We start from the raw sequence: 19,398 nt of genomic DNA on the forward strand, positions 1-19,398 counted from the left end.
CTTCTCTTTTGATGAAGCAGTTGGAGATGATCACTGTGAGCAGCACAGCACAGACAACGCAGGACAGATGTGAGGAAAGCTGTGTTAACCTGGCACAAGATAAGGTATATGAAAGGATGCAAAGTAGAGAACTTAAAATAACACTGAGCACTAAGCTCAAGCAGCCTTCTCCACGCTGTTGGCTCCTTTTTTGTTTACCTGTAAGCCACTTTTAAAGAGATCTCATTAGCAGCACAAATCAGTCCAAAACCAAACCAAAACGCACACCTAGCTTTCTTCTATTCTGAATATCCACATCACAGAACATTTTTCAAGACCCTATACATTATTGTTCAGAGGAAAACGGCAAAGCAGCTGCAAAAATGAATGGTTTAAATGCAGAACTGCAGTGTTTTATTAAAAAGAAAAACACCTCCAGAAACAGTCAGATGATGCAGAGGTAAAGCCACCTACAAGACAAAACAAATCAGCGTTTACCCACTGATTGTTGATCCTGGTGGCACTAGAGGCAAACTGGAAAGGGCTTTAAGGCAACTTCTGTACTCACAGATTGGAAGCATGAAGGAGGAGTTGTAAGGAGGAAAAAGAAGTAAAAGACAGATAGTAAAAAGCAAGTTCCTTCTCTCCTCTTCTTTTACAAATTTCTTCTACTTTGGTATAAATCCAGAGCATTGATTTTAATACTATTTTACTGGATTTCCATTTGTTTTGCCTCAGCTCCTACATTAATCCAAACAATAAGGGCCTTTAAAGCATTCATAAATAACCTGCTGCTGCTGCTGGCACCTAGGAGCCAAGTGCAGCAATGTTAAGCAGCAACAAATTTCATAGTTCAAGAGGCACAGTTAAGGAAAAAGGTTGCTCAGAAAATCACTCTCATTTAGCACAAAGATCCTTAAAAATTGCATGAAATCAGTCAAGTAACTATAGAAACCAATTTCTTCAGCTCTGTATCACACGTCTCACACCTCAATTGTCTTTATTATCGTCTGCTGTCAGATCCTTAATCAGAAATGTGAACAGGCTTGATGATTTATTCAGCAGGGAAAAGAATCTGTAGGTCAAGTGAAAAATTTCACACACACATACACACGCACACACATCTTCAACCTTAGGTACTTTCATTTCATTCTGTTCCCAGTAGCTCTGGGGGCAACTCCAGTGAGATCCAATATTAAGGCTCAATTAAAATAAGCTCCAATTAGTGGAGCTTTTTTCTCTCAGGCTAGAAAAGTCAGGAAATGGATATTGGGAAATGTAAAAAGTCAGCTACTGAGAGAAGGCTGCAGACATAAATGAACTTATTTGTTGATTTCTACAGTTGCTATGCAGAGGCCTCTGGGAGTAAAAGCTTAACCAGTCTAAGCTATAAACTAAAACCCCTGCAGCTAAACATGAACTGTGTGAAACAAGGGCTCCATTCCAGAACAGAAAACTGCTGGGCCCAGAAAATTAAAAGCCAGAGGCATTTTCCATTTAAAACTAAATCCCAGTACCGCCTCCCAGCCAAAGAATTATAAGCAGTATCAGATTTACAAAACGAACAATTACCCTGGAAAAATGTAGCCTATTGTACAGTCCCAGATGCTAAATCTCAAAGTTTCTTTTTTTTTTTTTTTTTTTTTTTCTAATCCCACATTATATTCCTACCAAGTGTACTGCTGTAAGTTTACAAAGAGCCATTTCTAGACAGGACTGAAACTATGAAAATAAAATGTTAAAAAAGAGAGCTCATAACTCATTGACCTCATTTGAAGCACTGCCCTTGCCTGTAGCAGTTCCTGTCCTTCCCCAAGGCCTCGGCAAATGGTATGCAACAGCAAAATAAACCCTGACCTAATTGCCAGGACAGGGCTGCCAACCTTCTCTCAACACACAAAGGCAAGCATGGTAACTTGAAAGTCCTACCTCTTTTGCTTTCTGCTTCAAACGCAGATGCTCTGGATCTTCTTTATTGGAACGGCTCTACCAAAGGAAGAGGAAAAAGATTGAACAGAAATTACCAGCATCCAAACACCGCTGCATCCGTTAAATATTTAATAAATGACAATTTTCTCTTGTGATTGAAAGATTTCGCTCCAGGGGTGAATGCCTCCATCCAGACTGGCTCCCCTCCCCCTCCACACACAGAACTCCCCCCTCCCTCATCTGGGCCGGCTGCCTCTGCTCTCGCCCGAAGCAAGATTAAGCTGAAAATGATGCTAACGCTGTCAGTCAGGTCCAGTCTAGGCATGATGCTGTTCATGTCAGCAGCAGACACTTACAAAGGACAGGAAGTGCAGGAAAGAAAAGGAGTCCTACTTGTGCAAGTACAACTCGATTCTTTCGAGTCTAGATTACACGTCCACCCAAGAGGCTCCATAATCCAGCTCGAAACAGAAACAACAACGGGAAAGGATCAATTCCCATCTGATGTTGCAACAGCTACAGATCTGTTATTTACTCCTCTGTTCTTCAGGGGAGGTAATGAGGAAGGATACTTATTCTGTACTGTCACTGTCTTGGAGCAGGGATTCTCAGATGCAGGGGTACCAGGCTTGAAGGTAAGCACTCTGATCTGACTACAGCAAAGAAATACACCTGGCAGAGCAGTGGATCTCACCAGACACCAGCCTGGACAAGTATAGAGAATCTGTATTTTCTAACAATGCCAAGCACAGCTATGGAGAAAGGCACAACAGTCTTGGAACCAAAAACTGAACCAGAAATTAAGTTTATGGCTATGTAAGTACTTACTTCATTTTGTCCAGTAGGAATAATCTTAAAAGAAGATCGAGATCTTCCCCTACCACTTATCTAAAAGAAGTCCTGTGATCTCTAGAAGGTAAAAAGCTAAAATCCTTTTCTGCACAGCCCAAGCTGTCCTAACCATTAAATTTCTCCAGTTATAAGGTTACTGGTTATTGTATCTAAAGCAGAAACTGGAGAAGCCTACGGATGTTCACCAGTCTGAAGGACAACACTACTTCCTTGGAAAGCAAGGAATGATGTTCTTACCTTGGCTGCTCGTAGTAACATCTCACGTTCTTCTTCATCCTTTCTCTGTTTTTCTAGGTGATCAAGCTTTTCGAGAAATCTCAGCTGTGCTCTGGTATCACTAGATACGATATACTTATCGCTCCCCTGGAAAGAGAATGTTGTTATGGACAATCAGATTTCTTTTATACACTACTAGAGATAACAAATGGAAACAGCCTGAAAAGAAGAATATTCTTTTTTCAAAGCCGAAAAATTTAGGCTGTTCTAGGAAGATTTCAGGTGGCAAGTAGCCATTCACATATGTCCTCCCCACAAATCCATGCTTCTTTGGATCCATGACTAGTAAGAGGTTATGGAACAAGTGCCGTTATCAAGATCTAGTTCTACTGTCGATTGATTATAACAACAATATTAGAATTTTAGTCTTTACTAAAAGGCTATTATAAATAGCATTTTCATACGCAGTAAACATATATACAAGATTGTGTTCTTGATGGGTTATTAGGAGGAGAAAAAGAAAGCAGACCATCATATCCTTTCTCCTTTAAGGAGAAAAAAAGATTAAAAATTACAAGTTTCTGACATTTAATCCTGAATTTGAAATAAGCCTCACCTGGTGGGGAACAGAACTAGTGGTGATGAATCTTGGGGTAAGTAAAGTGAGGTGATTAATTACATATGGTTTACTGTAGCTTCAGGAATACACTATTCTGCATCAGTGTACGTTCTCAAGTCAGAGTGGTTTATTTTGGAAGGTAACCTGTGGAAGTCATCTGGTCCAACACTGTCCAAAGCTGGGCCAGAGAATACTAGCAACTGGTTCCAGCACTAGCTGAACATGCATGCACTGAAGCAAGCCTGCAGTCATTTTAGTTTAGATTGAAAAAAGCAGCCATCAGTAGTTTGATTTTCTGATCATCATCGCCCTCTCTGGAAAGTCTGAGTGAAGTGTAACCTTAGTTTGCCTAGATAGGAACTACAATGGCAAAAGGAAAGTTCTCAAGTGGTGTCAGCTGGCAGTGAAAACCTAGCTTTTAGTGCTTCTGCTCTTCCAGACAGGCCACTGAAGCCATAAATTAGTCAAACAGCACCAGACAAGACAAGGAGTCCGTTCCAGAAGAAGCACATCTGTGCCACCTAGCTGAACCACTCTTTCAAATGCACATCACTCTTCTGCCTCTGTTACTTCGTCAACTTCTCTCTTCCTAAGAAATTTACCTTTAGGCTTTTACCAGCCAAACACACTGCACATTTTCAGCAACCCTTTTTCCTTCTACATTATCCCAGTCTCACACTTCAATGCAACAGCCCTGACATGCAATTATTCTGGAACAAGCACAACACATTTTACAATCACATTTTAGGCAAGAATATATTTTACATATATGAACTATCAATGAATTCCATTCCAAACATTTAGTTTTCAAACACAGCATACTCGAACTCTTGTTCCCACACCAGTCATATATTTTTTAGAAGCTGGAAGGAAAGTAAAAGTCCTGTTGTGGGGTACTGCTGTTTCCCAAGCTGAATTCTCACAACGCAGCCAAAGCATGAAATCAATCCCTCTTCTTGTATGAAGTTTGGTCTTTTCAGTGAGCCACCACATTGTCACGTATCACCAATTGTGGCTCAGACCACACCATGTGTTGCAACTAAGGAGACTTTGTCCTTCCCAAGAAGAGTCTGTGGTTCTGCAGAAGTCTGACAAGCCTTTTGCCCCCTCTTTTGTTACTGCTCTTGACTTTTTACTGCTCCCCACAAAACATACATTACTTCGTGAGTCAGCCTCAGCACACCAGTACAATTTGTTTTGGAGGAGTAGTTTATAATGCACCACCATGCTGCAACACTTTTAATGGGACAAAGAAGAAAGCTGTATTACCAGAAGATTATTTTTCAAAGTTTAAAAGTGCTTCTCTAGAATACTGAAACTCAGAGTTAGGTAATTAAGTTTTTAACATCAAATCAAAGACCCTATGCTAATTAGCAAAGCAAGTTGCCCAAACAGAAGCACTCCAAGGCTTCTTGTCCCCAGCCTGTATGGGACAAAAGATACGAGCATTCTTTACACTATTTCCACTCAGGAAATACAGGTGTTTAAGATACCTGATTTCAAGTCTCCTAAGAACATCTGCAGTTATGTTTTGTCCTACCTACCCAGCTAACTTGCTCTCACTGATCTTTTAGCACCGTAATTGCTCAGACAGAAAGTACTGTGTTGTGTGCCTGTGCATAACCCATTACCATTATGATTACGAGGAAGCAAGCTGCATTCAGTTTTTGTTCATGTAACAGCTTAAATTTCTTCATGTAAGGCCAGATGGTCCCCAGATACAACAGCACAACCGCCACGAAAACCAGAGTTATGCAGTTAGTGATAGGTAATGCAGGTAACCCTAACACTAAGCATGGTTAGATTTGTACGTGCCAAAGCTGAGCTTGCATATCTGACACTTTAGAAGTTGCTTTTACTTTAACAGAGCTAAATTTAATCTGGAGTTGACCATAAGTGAAAGTTTTCCTGCTGTCCTGCAACAAGTTACTCCTTTCATACAACAGCACATCAGTGCATCTGTACAGACTTACAAAATTAATTCCTCCACACCTTTTTCTTCAAGAGAAATGAATATATTTGAGACTTCTCCACAGATGTGCTTTAAAGTGCTGCCAACTTGTCCCAGAATTTGTACCTTAGCTTTGCACGTATTTGAAACACGCAGCATTGAGGCAAAATGTTCCCAGGTATGTCTTCAGTGAGAAGACCTGGCAACATTTTCAAAAAGAAGCTCTATGCCGTGTCCATGATTTGCAGGTTCCTTCCTAGATTGTCATGTACTTGACAATGAATCTGAAAATCTAAGGCATGGGCAGTTTAGCACCAAGAATATACTGTATGCCATGGGGCACAGAAAAAATAACAGGTGTGAGAATCACACTCTACTTCAGTCCACCTGGAAAGAAATTGGAAGAATCCCATACAGAACAGTTCTCCTACAGGAGCTCAACAACTTCAGTTGTGCTGAAAAGCCTTGCTGAGGACAGAGCGTGGACACCAGATGGTACAGAGGTGAAGCTATTACATGGGAACCTACACAGCCTTGGCTTTCTACAAGCAGTTCCTGAACCAAGTTCGGAACAGAAGTCTCTTTATCTCCGATGAGTTACTTCTGCACTCTACAGTTTGATGGCTTTGGGAAGAGAGCAGGCAGGAGGACAAGGGGAGGACGAGAAGAAAGGGAAGGCTGTTGGCTTTCACATCTAGGAGCATTTGCCCCTAAGCTATACTACAGTTTATTCCTTATGCCAATGGAGCTGCCACGTCATATTGCCAGTACTGACAGTACAGTGCAGGGTTGCCTTGTTTTACTGCTACTGCACACTAGGAAAACATGGTCTTTGAGCCCTGTTGACAACGCAGCACAGGATGCTCAAAGACAGGAGCTGAAGCCCCCAAGTACAGGAGCATATAACAGTCATCTCATGCTCTGCTGAATTCAACCACAATAAGCATGTTTTTAATCACTGTACTGTGTAATTGTCATGGCTAATTCAGGTCTTTACTATCACATGATGTCCCAAGTCTCCAGATTATAGGAGAGGAGCAGCTGAACCAGCTAGTGGATCATCTTCATGGTCTTACCTGGCCTCTACACAGGCACTGCAACTAGGAGCTGCAGCACAGGCAGCAGCTCACAGCAATTTGCAAGGCTGTTCACTGCTTGGGATAGAAAGGCCATTGTAACAATTCTACCCTAATTAATATAGTAACTTCTAATTACACACATACATGTGTGCACATATGTATTTATTTATAGTGAAAAAGGGCAAAAGTGAAAAAGTGTACGTAGCAGCAAGCTATGACATAAAGCTTTTACCCTGTCCACTCTCTCTGAAGGGCCAGCCACCAGATGGAAGCTTCTAGGCAACAGCTGAACCAACTGGGAAAAGTTTTCTGAGCAATAGCCTATGAATTACTGGCTGCTTACACCAACTCCTACCTTTACAATAGTTACCTCAGCTGCACAACACTTGCCATACTGCTATCTTTTTGTAATGAAGGCAGCCCCATGAAAAGCCTTTCAGGGCAACTAACCAATCCTCTTGGAAGGTCTCTGGATAATTCTCCAAAACATGAGTCCACATCACACAATGGTACCTGCCACGTGGCAAAAGAGCAGCAGCAAACACTGTGGGAGATGGAATACAGGAACACACAGATACGTAGCAGGGGGCTAAAAACCTGAAGTGTTCTGTTCTTGAAGGCAGGTTTCCAAAAACCTGTTGGCATGCTTTGCAATATTATTCATGTGGGAGTGTTCACCCATGTCATCTTCTAGAGCACTCCGCTGCAGTGTAATACATCTTCCTGCCAAATGAGGGTACCTGTGTCTCTAAGATTAGTATGTCCAGTACAGCCTTTTCCTCTCTCTCTTTTTGAGGAAAGGAAAAGCAAATAAGTGTATTGCAGCCTTACTATCTTATCTTGGCTTCTGGCAACTCAATCAGACCAAAACCTATCAGATTTCCCATCATTTTAGTTCAATGAGGAAAGTTAGCTGTAGCCATATCAAGCCCACTGTCCCAAAACACCCCCTTGCCACCTCTGGTGTTTGCAAGACATTAAGTCCTACCAGTCCCTTAAGACTTCAGCTTCTACCTCATTTCTGTTCACAAACTTCAACAGATATCCCACTTCACAGACAACGCAGAACACGCAGATTTCTAAAGACTTCTCATAGAAATTGTACATTTCTGCATTTTTTTGAACTCTTCTGGCAAAGAACAGCATACTCCAGCTGCTCTAGACATCACTATAAATACTTCAAAGTTTCTAAATAGTTCCTGCCCTTTAATATTGCTTCTCCTCTGTTTAGAAGCCTATAAAAAGCATTCTGTTCAAAAATAACTCCCACCCCATCAGTTGTTTATACTTTAATATAACAAGAGCAAAGTTCCTATTAAACTTCACAAAAATTCAAAGTTGACTGATTTATAACTTTTCATTTCCTAATACAGTTTGTTAATGAAAAAAAGATTCATATTAATTTAGGTAGACAAAAAAAAGGCTTTGATGCACTTCATTGGCCACTGTTAAGTTAGTGTTTCCCATTTGTACCATACAAACATCTTAAGGAAACCTGGCTCACTAGCACCTGATCTAGCTTATACTGAGTGGAGCTAATACCACAGGGAGGGAGGTAAGCAGCATTGGTGGGACTAAAAATCTGGAGACTACGATCAAAAGGGTCTCTGCCTTCACCATTCACATGAAGCACTATAAAAATAAACTGCTCGATTCAGTTTCTCAAGGCCTTTAATGGAGACAATACTGCAGTTCCACCCACAGGACATGCATAAAACAAATACAAGCCCCTGGAACAACCCAACCACCACCAACAGCTTTGTTGGTGTTTACCAACTTACACTGGAGGTTACCAATTTAACGTTACCATGTAAGGGAGATTTTATATGACAACCACCATCTCTACGGAACAAGAAAAATGCATTTACTCTTATGTTGGGTTTTTAAGAGCGCTTATCCAACAAGTCGAATAGAAAGCGTAAGGCATAGTTAGAGGCTATAAACAGTTAAAACAAAAATCAGCCTTTGGTAGATACTGGAAATGCACATATTGCGTGTGATGTACCTATGCTTGGAAGAGGTTTAGCTTCAAGGCTGTAAAGCAGGAAAACTTTGGTGCAAAACTTGCTTAATGATTTCCTTTTACCTTGTGGGTTGATACTCTGTGCTGAGCAATTACAGTTAGTTTTTCTAGGAGCCCTCGTAATCTCTCCTGTGTAGCATGGGAGATCAAGTTCACAACATCAGAGTTAAGTTCCATAATGTCATGCCTTTTACCTGTGGAAGCAGAGAAAATCCATTACGTGTTTTAGTAGTAGCTGATAATTGAAATAATTAGCACAGCAGGTATTCTGTTCCCCCTGGAAGTCATACCCATTATGAATAAAGGTTTGGAGATTATGATTTTCCTGGTAAAGTCACAACTTCAAAGATCTTAGACATTACATTAATAAAACTTAGCCTGGAGCTTCAGAAAATATAGACATTGTTTCACTTAGCCTCTAGAATCACTCTCCTTGCAAGGTCATTTATAGGACAAAGTTAATAAGAACACAAATCAAGCTTCATGTTCGGGGATGGGGAGAAGTGGTAGCTGTAGAAATTAGTGCCATATTCTGTTAATTTCAGTAATTAAAAAAAATAGAGAATTACATTTTGCCCTGCTTGACACCGTGCTTGTTAACAACTCATGACATTTATTCAATGAATAGGGATATTTTTCGCAGCGCTCTCTGGGCGTGCAAGACTCAGCCCTCCTCTCGCCTACCTCGACCAAGCGGCACATGGCAGACTGACCCAAGCTGGCAACTTGGAAAATAAGGGATCTGATCTCATCGGGGTCATCATGCCATCGCCTCCAACCCATTCCCTGGCTGCCACTCTGCAACCTTCCTGCAGACTGCTGATGGAGAAGTGCTCCTGTGCTTGACGTGGTCGGTCACTCAACGTGGCTCCACCAGGACACCTGGACAGTGCTGACTTCTCCCTTATGGGCAAGGCAGGAGGCTGTTTCACCCACTTTATAAGTAGCACCCATCAAAAGCTCTTTTCCTTGCCCCTCACTGCATTTACAGTGGCTGTAAGACTTTATGATGCAGTACATAGCGTGCATTCAAAATCCATTTTGATATTTATTGCCCAGTGAAGTGTTCAGAATGGATAAACAGCACACTGTAAAAAACTAATCACCTATTTCATTTGCCTTTATTACACATTTTTAGTTGGCACAGCAATCTCACCAGACAGGGAAAATCTACAATGTTTTTCCAGATAAAATCAAAACGTTCTCACTGTTTGATCTCGGCTGGTAAATATTAGGCTGCACTTTAGCTGAATGCAAAGCGCATTTTGCTCAAGCACCTTTCAACGCTTCCTCTGTAATTCACCACTAGACAATCAGGATACCTGAAACATCAACTTAAAAGCAAAATTAAGCCTCCCCAAACCTCAAGACCACCCTTCCACATGCAATTCCTGAACAGAAGAGGGCTCTCCATTCAAGACCAGAAGCATTTGTTTTCTAAATTGGTGCACTCCCAGACAGCATTCGTTTCCTTGCTATCAAAACATTCTTTCAATAATAATAGTTCATGTCATAAATGTGGAACAGCTACCATGCAAGCCTTCAAAGAGCTCTGCCTGTATTTCCTATCTTTAAATAAACTGTCCAAACACCACAAAACAGTTATTCTAGAAGTACTTTCTCCTTCCACTTTTTAAGAGATCCATTATTTCCTTATACCTGCCTCCCATAGATGACTGGTTAACCATCCATCAAACTTTGAAAAAAGCTTCAGGTCCAAGATGTCTTTTTCCCCTTTCAACTGGTGAGGGGGCACCGACCCCACTGAACCATGCCCTGTGCAGCCCAGATGGCACATCAACCAGGCTAACTAGCGTGGGGTGTACAGAGGGAGCAGGTTACATACTCCTCACAAGCTAGCTGCTTTCCTTGGACTAGGAACAAGCTGCAGGTAGAAACAGGAGGGCTTTGTGATTGTGTGATTAGACCACTGCAACAGAATTAGGGCTGCACACATGAACTTTCTTGAATGCTCAGCTGTGAGCCCACTGTTGCAGTGTGACACTGTACCAAGCAGTGAACATGAGCAAAGGATTGAGCAACATCCATCCAGCTTGCAGGAGATGGCAACGTGATGCTGCACCAGTGCACACTCCCTGCTCAGACATAACACACCTTGCCAAGCAAGGGTTACAGTTTTGCTCAGAAACTAATGGCTGAAGCAACCTATACAAAAAAAAAAAAAAAAACAACACCTTCCTATTACATTTTAGGCTCAGGCATTCAACACTCATCCCACAGTAGTATTCACTGATACAGACAGATACCTTTAACATCTCTTTTGTATAAAATCAATGAAAGATTCTTCCGCAGAGGGAGTCATTAACAGAAGTCTGCCCTGTGCATATTGGCAGTATGAAATTTCTTTCTAGCCACATGTGCAGGATGTGCAACATTGGGCAAGAGAGTACATATACCCAAAAAGGCTGCGGAATGCAAAAGCTGTTAAAAAAGCGAATTTAATATATCCAATCAGGAGCTGCGGGAACAGAAAAGCACACTTTAGTGTTTGAAATTAACATCTCTTATTTTTTTGTGTATTCCAGTAAATGTAAAAGTAGTCAAGTTGCTCACTTCATCGAATTCTTACATGTAGAAGTGGCACCAGCTTCTTTTTCCTCTATTGGGCTTCAGACTACTTCCATGTAAAAAAAAAAAAAAAAAAAAAAAAAAAGTGTATTTCTTGATTAGAGGGGAAGTAAAAACTCCGTATAGTTTGGTAGAAATTTGAATGGAGATAGCGGATCTTGGAGTTCCAGCTCCTTCTTCAAAGATCAGAGGTTGGCTGATAAAGGATGCAAGAATACAACATTATCTCCACACACACGTTAGTTACACGTGCTTTGTTCTCACCAATGTTCAAGATCTTCTTCTGAAGTGCTTCTGAAGAGAGAAAAGGTTCATCTGCACAAGAGCGGATCACTGTACCAATCAGTTCAGAATTTGTTGCCAGAATGCACTCGCTCTCCTCACTCAGGTTGACCCCAGCCATAGAAGTCACATCATTTATGTCATCTTCATCTCTACCAAAGAGAAAAACAAGAATGTTTTATGTTTCATTCAGAATGCATACAAAGACAAAACCTCTTCTATCAACAAACAGCCATGTTCACATATTTTGGAGGCTCTCTACACAATACATTTTTGGTATGGGAGTGGACAGGGAAAGAAGACTCCTATAAAGCTTTCACAATTCTCTCAAGTAGCTCAAACATTAGCTTGATCAATGCCTCAGTTGCTAGGTACGAAAGTTATGTAGAAGAAAGTCAAATTTTGAACAATCTTGGAAACAACAAGCTGAGGTAAACCTGGGTTAAAAAGCCCCACAAGCTTCCCCTCCACCACTGATCTTCTAGCAGTGGAATTTATCAGCAATAGTATTCAGAAAGCAAAGTCAAAGTTACTGCTGGAGTCACAAAGTTAATGTCACAAGTAAACTGAGAGCTGTTCTAGAAATCCAATTCACTGGGCAGCACCAAGTGTAGAACAAAGTTGAATATCGCCTCATGAAACTATGAACAACTCCATTTTCTAACAATGCCTATCCTATCAACTGAAGCTTATCACAGAAGCATATTAACAGAAACGTGGTTAACTATTCTGTCGGTGAGTTCCCTTAAAAATACAACAAACACTTCTTGTCTGTACACTACAACCAACCCAGACCTTGCTCTTTGAATTGGTTGTGTTGTACAATACTTCTGCACAGAGCAGGGAAGATGCTGTGCTTCTGCAGAACAGCAGCAGAGGTCTAATTCTCAACATTCCTTCGTTACCTGGATTCTGTTGCAGCAGCTTTGGACTACATGCTCAAAATAAAAATCCAAGTCTGGCATAGCTTGTACTAGCAGTAACAGCCAGCTACCACCATTGCAAAGCTCGTGTTAAGCAAATTTTGTTAGAATACTTAATAAATCTTGTATGGGAAGTTTTTGGAGGAATTTTACAATGAAACAGTTATTTTCAGAAAAGCTTAGATCACCAAGAGAAAGCCTTTTTGCTTCATGAAGTGACAAAGGTCCTAATGTTGGCCTCAAGGGTTTAGGACCGATCCATAATAGAGGTCTGCAGTATTAGTACAGACAAGTGGAAGCACTCAATCTGAAAGTATTTTGATCTGGAATAAAAAAAAAAAGTATTTGGAAATGTGCTCTCTGGCAAGGTTCAACTACAGAAGTCACTGTATGGCCTAAGTAACTCTTGAACAAGGGGCAGGTCAGAAACTTCCCATTCTCAGGTTAAATGGGATCTCTTGGAGGCTGTTTCCTGACTGGCATTAAGAAGCTAAAGTTATCAGAAGATGGCTTGGGCTTGAGAGATGCTCAAAAGGCACAAGAAAGCACTGTGTCTTTGTGTGTGTGTGTGTGTTTTTCCTTTAAGCTATAAATGGATTTTCTCCTTCAGACTTCAGTAGGTTTCCTTGGTGTAAAGACTTCTCCCATAACATTCTGAACAGGAGTCTGGCTAGGAAAGGAAGCCAGGTGTTCCCTACCCCTCCTGCCTTTCATTTGTGTACTCTCATAGCAGGCAGCTTCTATATAATTTGTTTAGGGGAAAAGGAGACCCAACGGATTCTCAAACTGGCTTCGTTCATTACGTCTAACTAGACATAGCTTCCTGACTGTGCTTGTGCCCCAGATTTATCACTTTAAGGAAAGCACTAAGTCCCAGCATTGTCAGAACAGCTGTATGATCACCCTTACAACTTAAAGTCACCACTGTCAGAAGATTTTCCCACCATTTAACCCTTCAAAACTAGCAATTCAACTATTCCAAGAGTACAGTCGTACTCTATCAGCTTCAGTTCTCTACATTTATCCTTTATCGAGTGACTATTTTCTTTTATCTTTCCAACCACAGTCTCTCTTGTGAGTGCACACATAAGAACTTACAGGTAAGCACGTTTTTGCCTGTACTGGTTTTGAAGACCAATTCCAACTTCTTCACTGCTGGACATAAGATTGCATTAAGTCACCAAGTCACTAGCCTTTATGACAGATTAATTTGCACAACGGTAAACACTGCTGCACTTATTTTATTTAACCCAAAGAACCTACCCCTAAATGTTCTTAATGGTAGTGCTTACTACAGATTAACATAACTTTCAAAGGACCTGTGAAGTTTGCACTCTTTACTATTATTTTGTCCATGCTATTTGAACAAACCTCAATCATTGTAAGTATCACATTACATATTTAGAGTAAGTTATTAAAATCATTCTATTAAAGTGATAGATTAAAAATATTCCCTGTATTTTGGCTGGATACTGACGGGCTTTCATTTTCAAACTCTCCACGAAGTCCCTCTTCTGCACTACATCCATTAATACTTTTTGCACATTCCTATCACACCCAGAAACCAACAAGAAACACTCTCCTAGCTGTTACAAGCCTCCAGCAATTGAAGTTGTCAGTACAAAGGGGAAAACAGCACACAGTTCTCTATGCTACCCTGTACAGAGTCAGATTTGACATGCAAATTGAATATTCAACTGGAAAAAGCAGCTCAAGCAATGCAGACGCACCTCGCATCTACGAATTTGGTTGTAGTGGCTGAAAAGCGAGTCTGTGGCACCCTCTGGTGTTGGAACAATGCACATGTTTTCTTCTCAACCCATCTATTTAATACGTTTTAATTGTAGAAATGATAAAACTACATAGGTATCCTTAACCCAAAACTCTGTGCATTGTCACAAACAATGACACGGGACAGAACAATTCCAGCAGAGCAAGAGCCACCAGAGCTCTGCTCCCAAGCACCACAGGGCAGGAGGCACAGCTGCCCAGATGTTCTCCACCGCTGCCTCACTCCTGGCTTGCCCAGTAGTTGTGATTTCTGGCACCTCCCAGACTAAATGCACTTTTGAAAATAAAAGTATTAAGTATTATACGTAAGTGTTCTAAGATGCAAATATGTGTCTTATTTTTTCCAGGGTGCTCTGGCATACACTTTACTTTTAGGTATGTAAAGCCATTTATAAAAACTCTCGATGCTTTTACAGCAGACCGCCCTTTACAATGCATGCCATAGGACAACCAAGTGCCAGCAATGCACAAACTTATGTTACCTTCCCATTTTTGGGAGGATTCCTTTTCACTGGAACAAGAAAATCATCTTTCCCCCCCTCCATCCCTTTCTCTAGCAACAACAACACAAAACATTAAAGAGCAAAAACAAGATCAAATTGCAGCTTATTAAGTAGAGTTTGGCAAGTATTATACTCTCAAATCCTAACCTAAATTAGGCACACAATGGCAAAGGGATTCAGGATTGACATTACACTGCAGTGAGAGGCCACAGTTGTACACGGACACAAAATCACATCAGGTATGAAGACATGCTCTCTGCCCATAACAAATCCCATCACAAAACCTGAAAGGGAGCCATGGTGTTCTCTGCCTCATACATGATCAGCTAGTTGATGGATCATGGGTCACAAAGAATAGCTGTGATGAGAATATTAAAAGTTGGGATAGAAGAAAGCAAAACACTTCACAGTTTACTGGGGAATGTCTATTGCCCAGGCCAGAACAACACTACGTGGAGCTAGACCTCTTTGGTCACACTGGGCTGTGGAAGCATCAGGGATGTATACAAAGAGAAGTTCTTCAGAGACTAGAGACTTATAGAAAAACGTTAGGTAAGCTAGAGATTTCACATCTGAATTATCATGGACTTGAGAGACTTCAAAATTCCTAGTCCAAAAGTAGGAAGAGAAATCTATTTTGGTTCATACTGGAGAAGCAGAGTTTTTCCTAAATAACTCCCTACAAACTTGGTAAATTGAAGAAATAAGCTTAATTCAAACTTTTTAATCCAAGACAGTTGATACATTCTGATCGGAAGAGCACAGAAAAATCTTGTTTCTAGCGAGGTTTTTGTTATTTTTTATTTTTTTTAATGATGATATTTGTAAAGTAAAGCTTGGTTTGTGTTTTTTTTTTTGTTGTTTTTGTTTTGTTTTGTTTTTGAGGGATGTGTTGTTTTTTTCCCCAAACATCACTACACAAAATTACATCCCAACTTATATTCTGAAGTTTATTTCATAAGAGCTTGAGGGAGCTAAACAGAGCAATTGCTTTAACATCTTTTTCTTTCAATTTCTGACTACCAATGCTTTAAGTATTTTGTATGAACTGTATGTTACTATAAATAACAACAGGTGTCTGTGTCTGTGCACACCAAGCTGCAGCTTTCAAGAGACAAGTCAATTGGTCAACAAGAAACAGGTATAATAACTGCTTTTATCCCTGCAAGACTAACTTCAAGTCTGCCTTAAGGTCTTAAGACCAGTAACGCATACTCACAACAGTTTGCACTTCTGTCCTAACATTAGATTTTAGAGCTACAAAAATCGTTTCTCCTTTTGGAAAGTGAATCAGTTATCAGAACTAAAAGCTTTCAGTGTTCTTCTAATCTGAAGGTCTAGAGAATATGCCAGAAGCCATAATTAGAGATGTAGTCAAAGACTTTCACCTCTACATACAGAAATGAGCTTGTACAAAGAACTAATAAAGATATTGTAATACAGCACACAGCTTTAAACAGGTTACTAGCCAGCCCAAATTACAGCTCAATGCTATCTGGCTGTCTGTTAAAAGCAGAAGTTGTATCTGATTCAATCCTGTGGAAAGCTTTTAATACAAGGTAACTTTATATTAGTTAATAGTATTCACAGGATCAAGATCAATATGCCTCCTCCACAAGTGAGGAACTGATACATACCGATGCACACTGTTTGTGGAATTACATTTGTGTAAAATCACATGATGAAAACCCTAACTCATCAGGACAGTTTTCCTATAATAAGAGTAATTAAGATCTGCTATGAGGTCATAGTTTTTAGGTCCCCCTTGCCAATTCATATTATACATCAATTGTAAGTCTCTAGAGAAAGCTGCTTTCATCTGGGCTCTGTTCCCACCTCTACATGTGCTGTCTGTTTCTTTTGTTCCTTCCAACAGTAAACTATATTGTTCATTTTTACCTGAAGGATGTTGTTCCATTCTCCTTTATTTTAGTTTTCTGAACAGGAGATGCTTGAAGCGACAGAATTTTATTTCCTGGCAGGGTAACTTGTTTCAGGATGGAACCTAGAACAAAACAAAGAGCACGCCATAATGGAACGCAAAATGCTCAGGCAACTGTTTAATCAGTTCATACGTCTAACAAAGGCTACTGCAGACTCAGTAACAACTAATTAGGTCCATTTGAAAACCAGACACTCTAGAGTACTACGTTCTACATGTTCTGTATAGCCCAAACTCCTACACTCTCCAACACCCTCTGTGCTGATCAGCAGAAGGCTTTATTGAGAACTGGCTTTTGAAGGAAAAAGTAAAGTCTGATGAAGTGATGCTCAAAAGCACGACAGTTCAAAGAAAGTTTATTGCAAGGAGCAATAGTACATTAAAATACCACAGTATTTTAAAAAGAAACAATACTAAGGAGCGACATGTTCTTAACAGGCAATGGAGGCAGACATGGCGCTGAGCTACTCATCTGTACACCAGTAAATCACAATCTAAGTAAAATTAACACAGAAATGTTTCTCTCGACAGACAGCCACGTTCCTACAATCTACCAAGAGCCTGTACTTATTTCTGCACCTCCATAAGAAAGGTACCACCATACCTGCAGGAAATTTGTTGGTTTGAACAAGCGTATTCAGCGGCATCCTCTTCTCAGCAGATGTCTGGAGAGTCAGCGTTGAGGGCTGTGGGAGTGTGGATACTTGCTTTACAATGGCTCCTGACGGTTGTTGGACTACCTGCAAGTGGAATATCCAATATCAAGAGTGAGAAGAGCTAAATATACAGAGAAGTAAATAGTATCAACATGTTCATTCAGCCAGAAGTGCTGCAGGGCAGGCATGCATGTCTAGCTTTCAGTTTATAACAAACAGCATGCTCAAAAAAAAAAAAAAAAAAAAAAAAAAAAAAAAAAATCAACCATCACTGCTTTTGACTTTAGTGACGAGAAACAAAATCTTAGCAACTGGTGGTGAGCTTAAAGCTCCAGCTCATTCAGCAAGCTTTAAGAGACATTTCACCCCTACTCTCTATTTATAGCTATACCAGAAAATTTTCACTGAATACCACACGATCTGTTACACTAAGAGACTTTCCTCTCTAGGCCTCGTTTAACAGACTGCCAATTGAATATTGTGTCTGCCTGCCAACGAGTTCAAAAGGGTAGGTATCACATACATCTAGTTTAAAGAAAAATAAAATAATAATAAAAAAAAGACACAGCTAAAAGTCTTGCAATAAATTCTTTTCCTGTCATGAGGAATCCACCCTACGAAGTTCCTAATGCATTCGTGGAGCTGCAAGGTCAATCGTAAATTGAGATGCTGAGCTTCAAAGTGCTAAACAACAGTACACTGAGCATACCAGTCAGTCGGAGGGCACACCAAGTGCTAACCAGCAGCACCTACACTGCGTAGAGCCTCTACACAAAAAGTGGTACACTGCTGAAGGGTGAAAAGGAAGAGGGTCGATAGTTTTGTTTAAAGAGGTTGTTGAGAGAAACAACACCAGCCAGCAGGGTGTCATCACAACAGACCTATAGGCACAGCCTATAAGTACTGATTCTTCCTCTTCAGGAGCAGCCATTAAAATGCATGGAAGGAATAAAAATGCAGTATTCCCAAAAGCTTCATGCTCTAAGCCTCCTTGGAAAAGCAGAATGTGGACTGCAGCTTCTGATACATCCTTTGCAAAATTCTTGATTACAAGGAGTCAAAAGACTTTTTACCAAACGCACAAAATTTATCAACATCTCCAGATTGAATCCCAGCTGGTTAGGGGCAAAAAAAGCCAATACAATGAGTTTAAATGGTTGAGGAAACTTCTTCTCTAAAGTCTTTTAGTCTAACTTCAGGAAGTCAGAATACGCACCCCAGTTATTACTGCTCACAGCATGATGGCTTGGCATCGCGGTGGTAATGCAGAACAGCCGAGCTGAAGGTGGTGTTCGAAAACCAGACAAAGAACAGACAACTCTTGAAGGGAAGAAAAACAAGCACACACAAGATCCATCTCTCCGAGTTTGCAGGCAGATGGAAGAACCACAGGAATACAGGCACTGATAGGGGACAGGGTCAGGTCTCACACATACAGCACTTCATCACAAACGAGTACAGGCACTAACATTTGCTTCTACTGGGGTTTTAACCAAAGACACAACTTGATCTTTCTGAAAGATCCAGCTTCCACAGGCTGGAAGTCCATGAACAACGTGGGGAGCACAGTTTGTACGTTCGGGTAAGTACTGAACCACCAAGCAGCTTGGACAAACTACTCACAGGATCTGCCAGCATCCATGCTGGCATGCACCTAGAGATCCTCCCTACTGCCAGTGAGAATGAGGCTTCATCTTCAGCATACAAAAAACTGAAACAGCACAGGAGGAAACGTAAGCATTGGAGAGCACTGAGTGGCAGACAAAAGAACAAGAGATAGGCAATGTAAAGTCAATAGCCTAGGTGGAGGCTGGGAAATACGTCAAGTCACGGAGGACACTAGATCAACCAGGAGCAGAAAGGAAGGGCTGGCAGTAAAGCTGATTTTCTCTTTGCCATTCTAGCTGCTAGACTTACAAAAGCTGGACATCCCTGGTACTGGCAAAGGGCATGGTGCTAGCAATTTCAACAGGGACCTAATGCCCCCAAAAAGTATTACAAAAACAGTATCTATGAGCACTAGTTTCTATTACTTCTTGCTGCTAACCTGAAGAAGAAAGAAGA

General features: G+C 40.7%; 1 protein-coding gene across 1 annotated transcript in view; it reads right to left on the reverse strand.

Moving 5' to 3' along the window:
- The window catches only part of TAF4B (TATA-box binding protein associated factor 4b), a 70,074-nt gene that overhangs the window by 22,172 nt on the left and 28,504 nt on the right, over positions 1 to 19,398 (reverse strand). The window contains exons 8-13 of the mRNA XM_082755451.1: positions 17,283 to 17,418; positions 16,636 to 16,741; positions 11,502 to 11,671; positions 8,712 to 8,842; positions 2,998 to 3,123; positions 1,909 to 1,965 (exon numbers count right to left, since the gene is read on the reverse strand). Coding sequence (XP_082611577.1) covers positions 1,909 to 1,965; positions 2,998 to 3,123; positions 8,712 to 8,842; positions 11,502 to 11,671; positions 16,636 to 16,741; positions 17,283 to 17,418 — 726 coding nt within the window. The remainder of the gene's footprint in view (positions 1 to 1,908; positions 1,966 to 2,997; positions 3,124 to 8,711; positions 8,843 to 11,501; positions 11,672 to 16,635; positions 16,742 to 17,282; positions 17,419 to 19,398) is intronic.

The sequence above is a fragment of the Aythya marila genome (genome assembly GCF_965140915.1).
Source record: "Aythya marila genome assembly, chromosome: 2".
NCBI lineage: Eukaryota > Metazoa > Chordata > Aves > Anseriformes > Anatidae > Aythya > Aythya marila.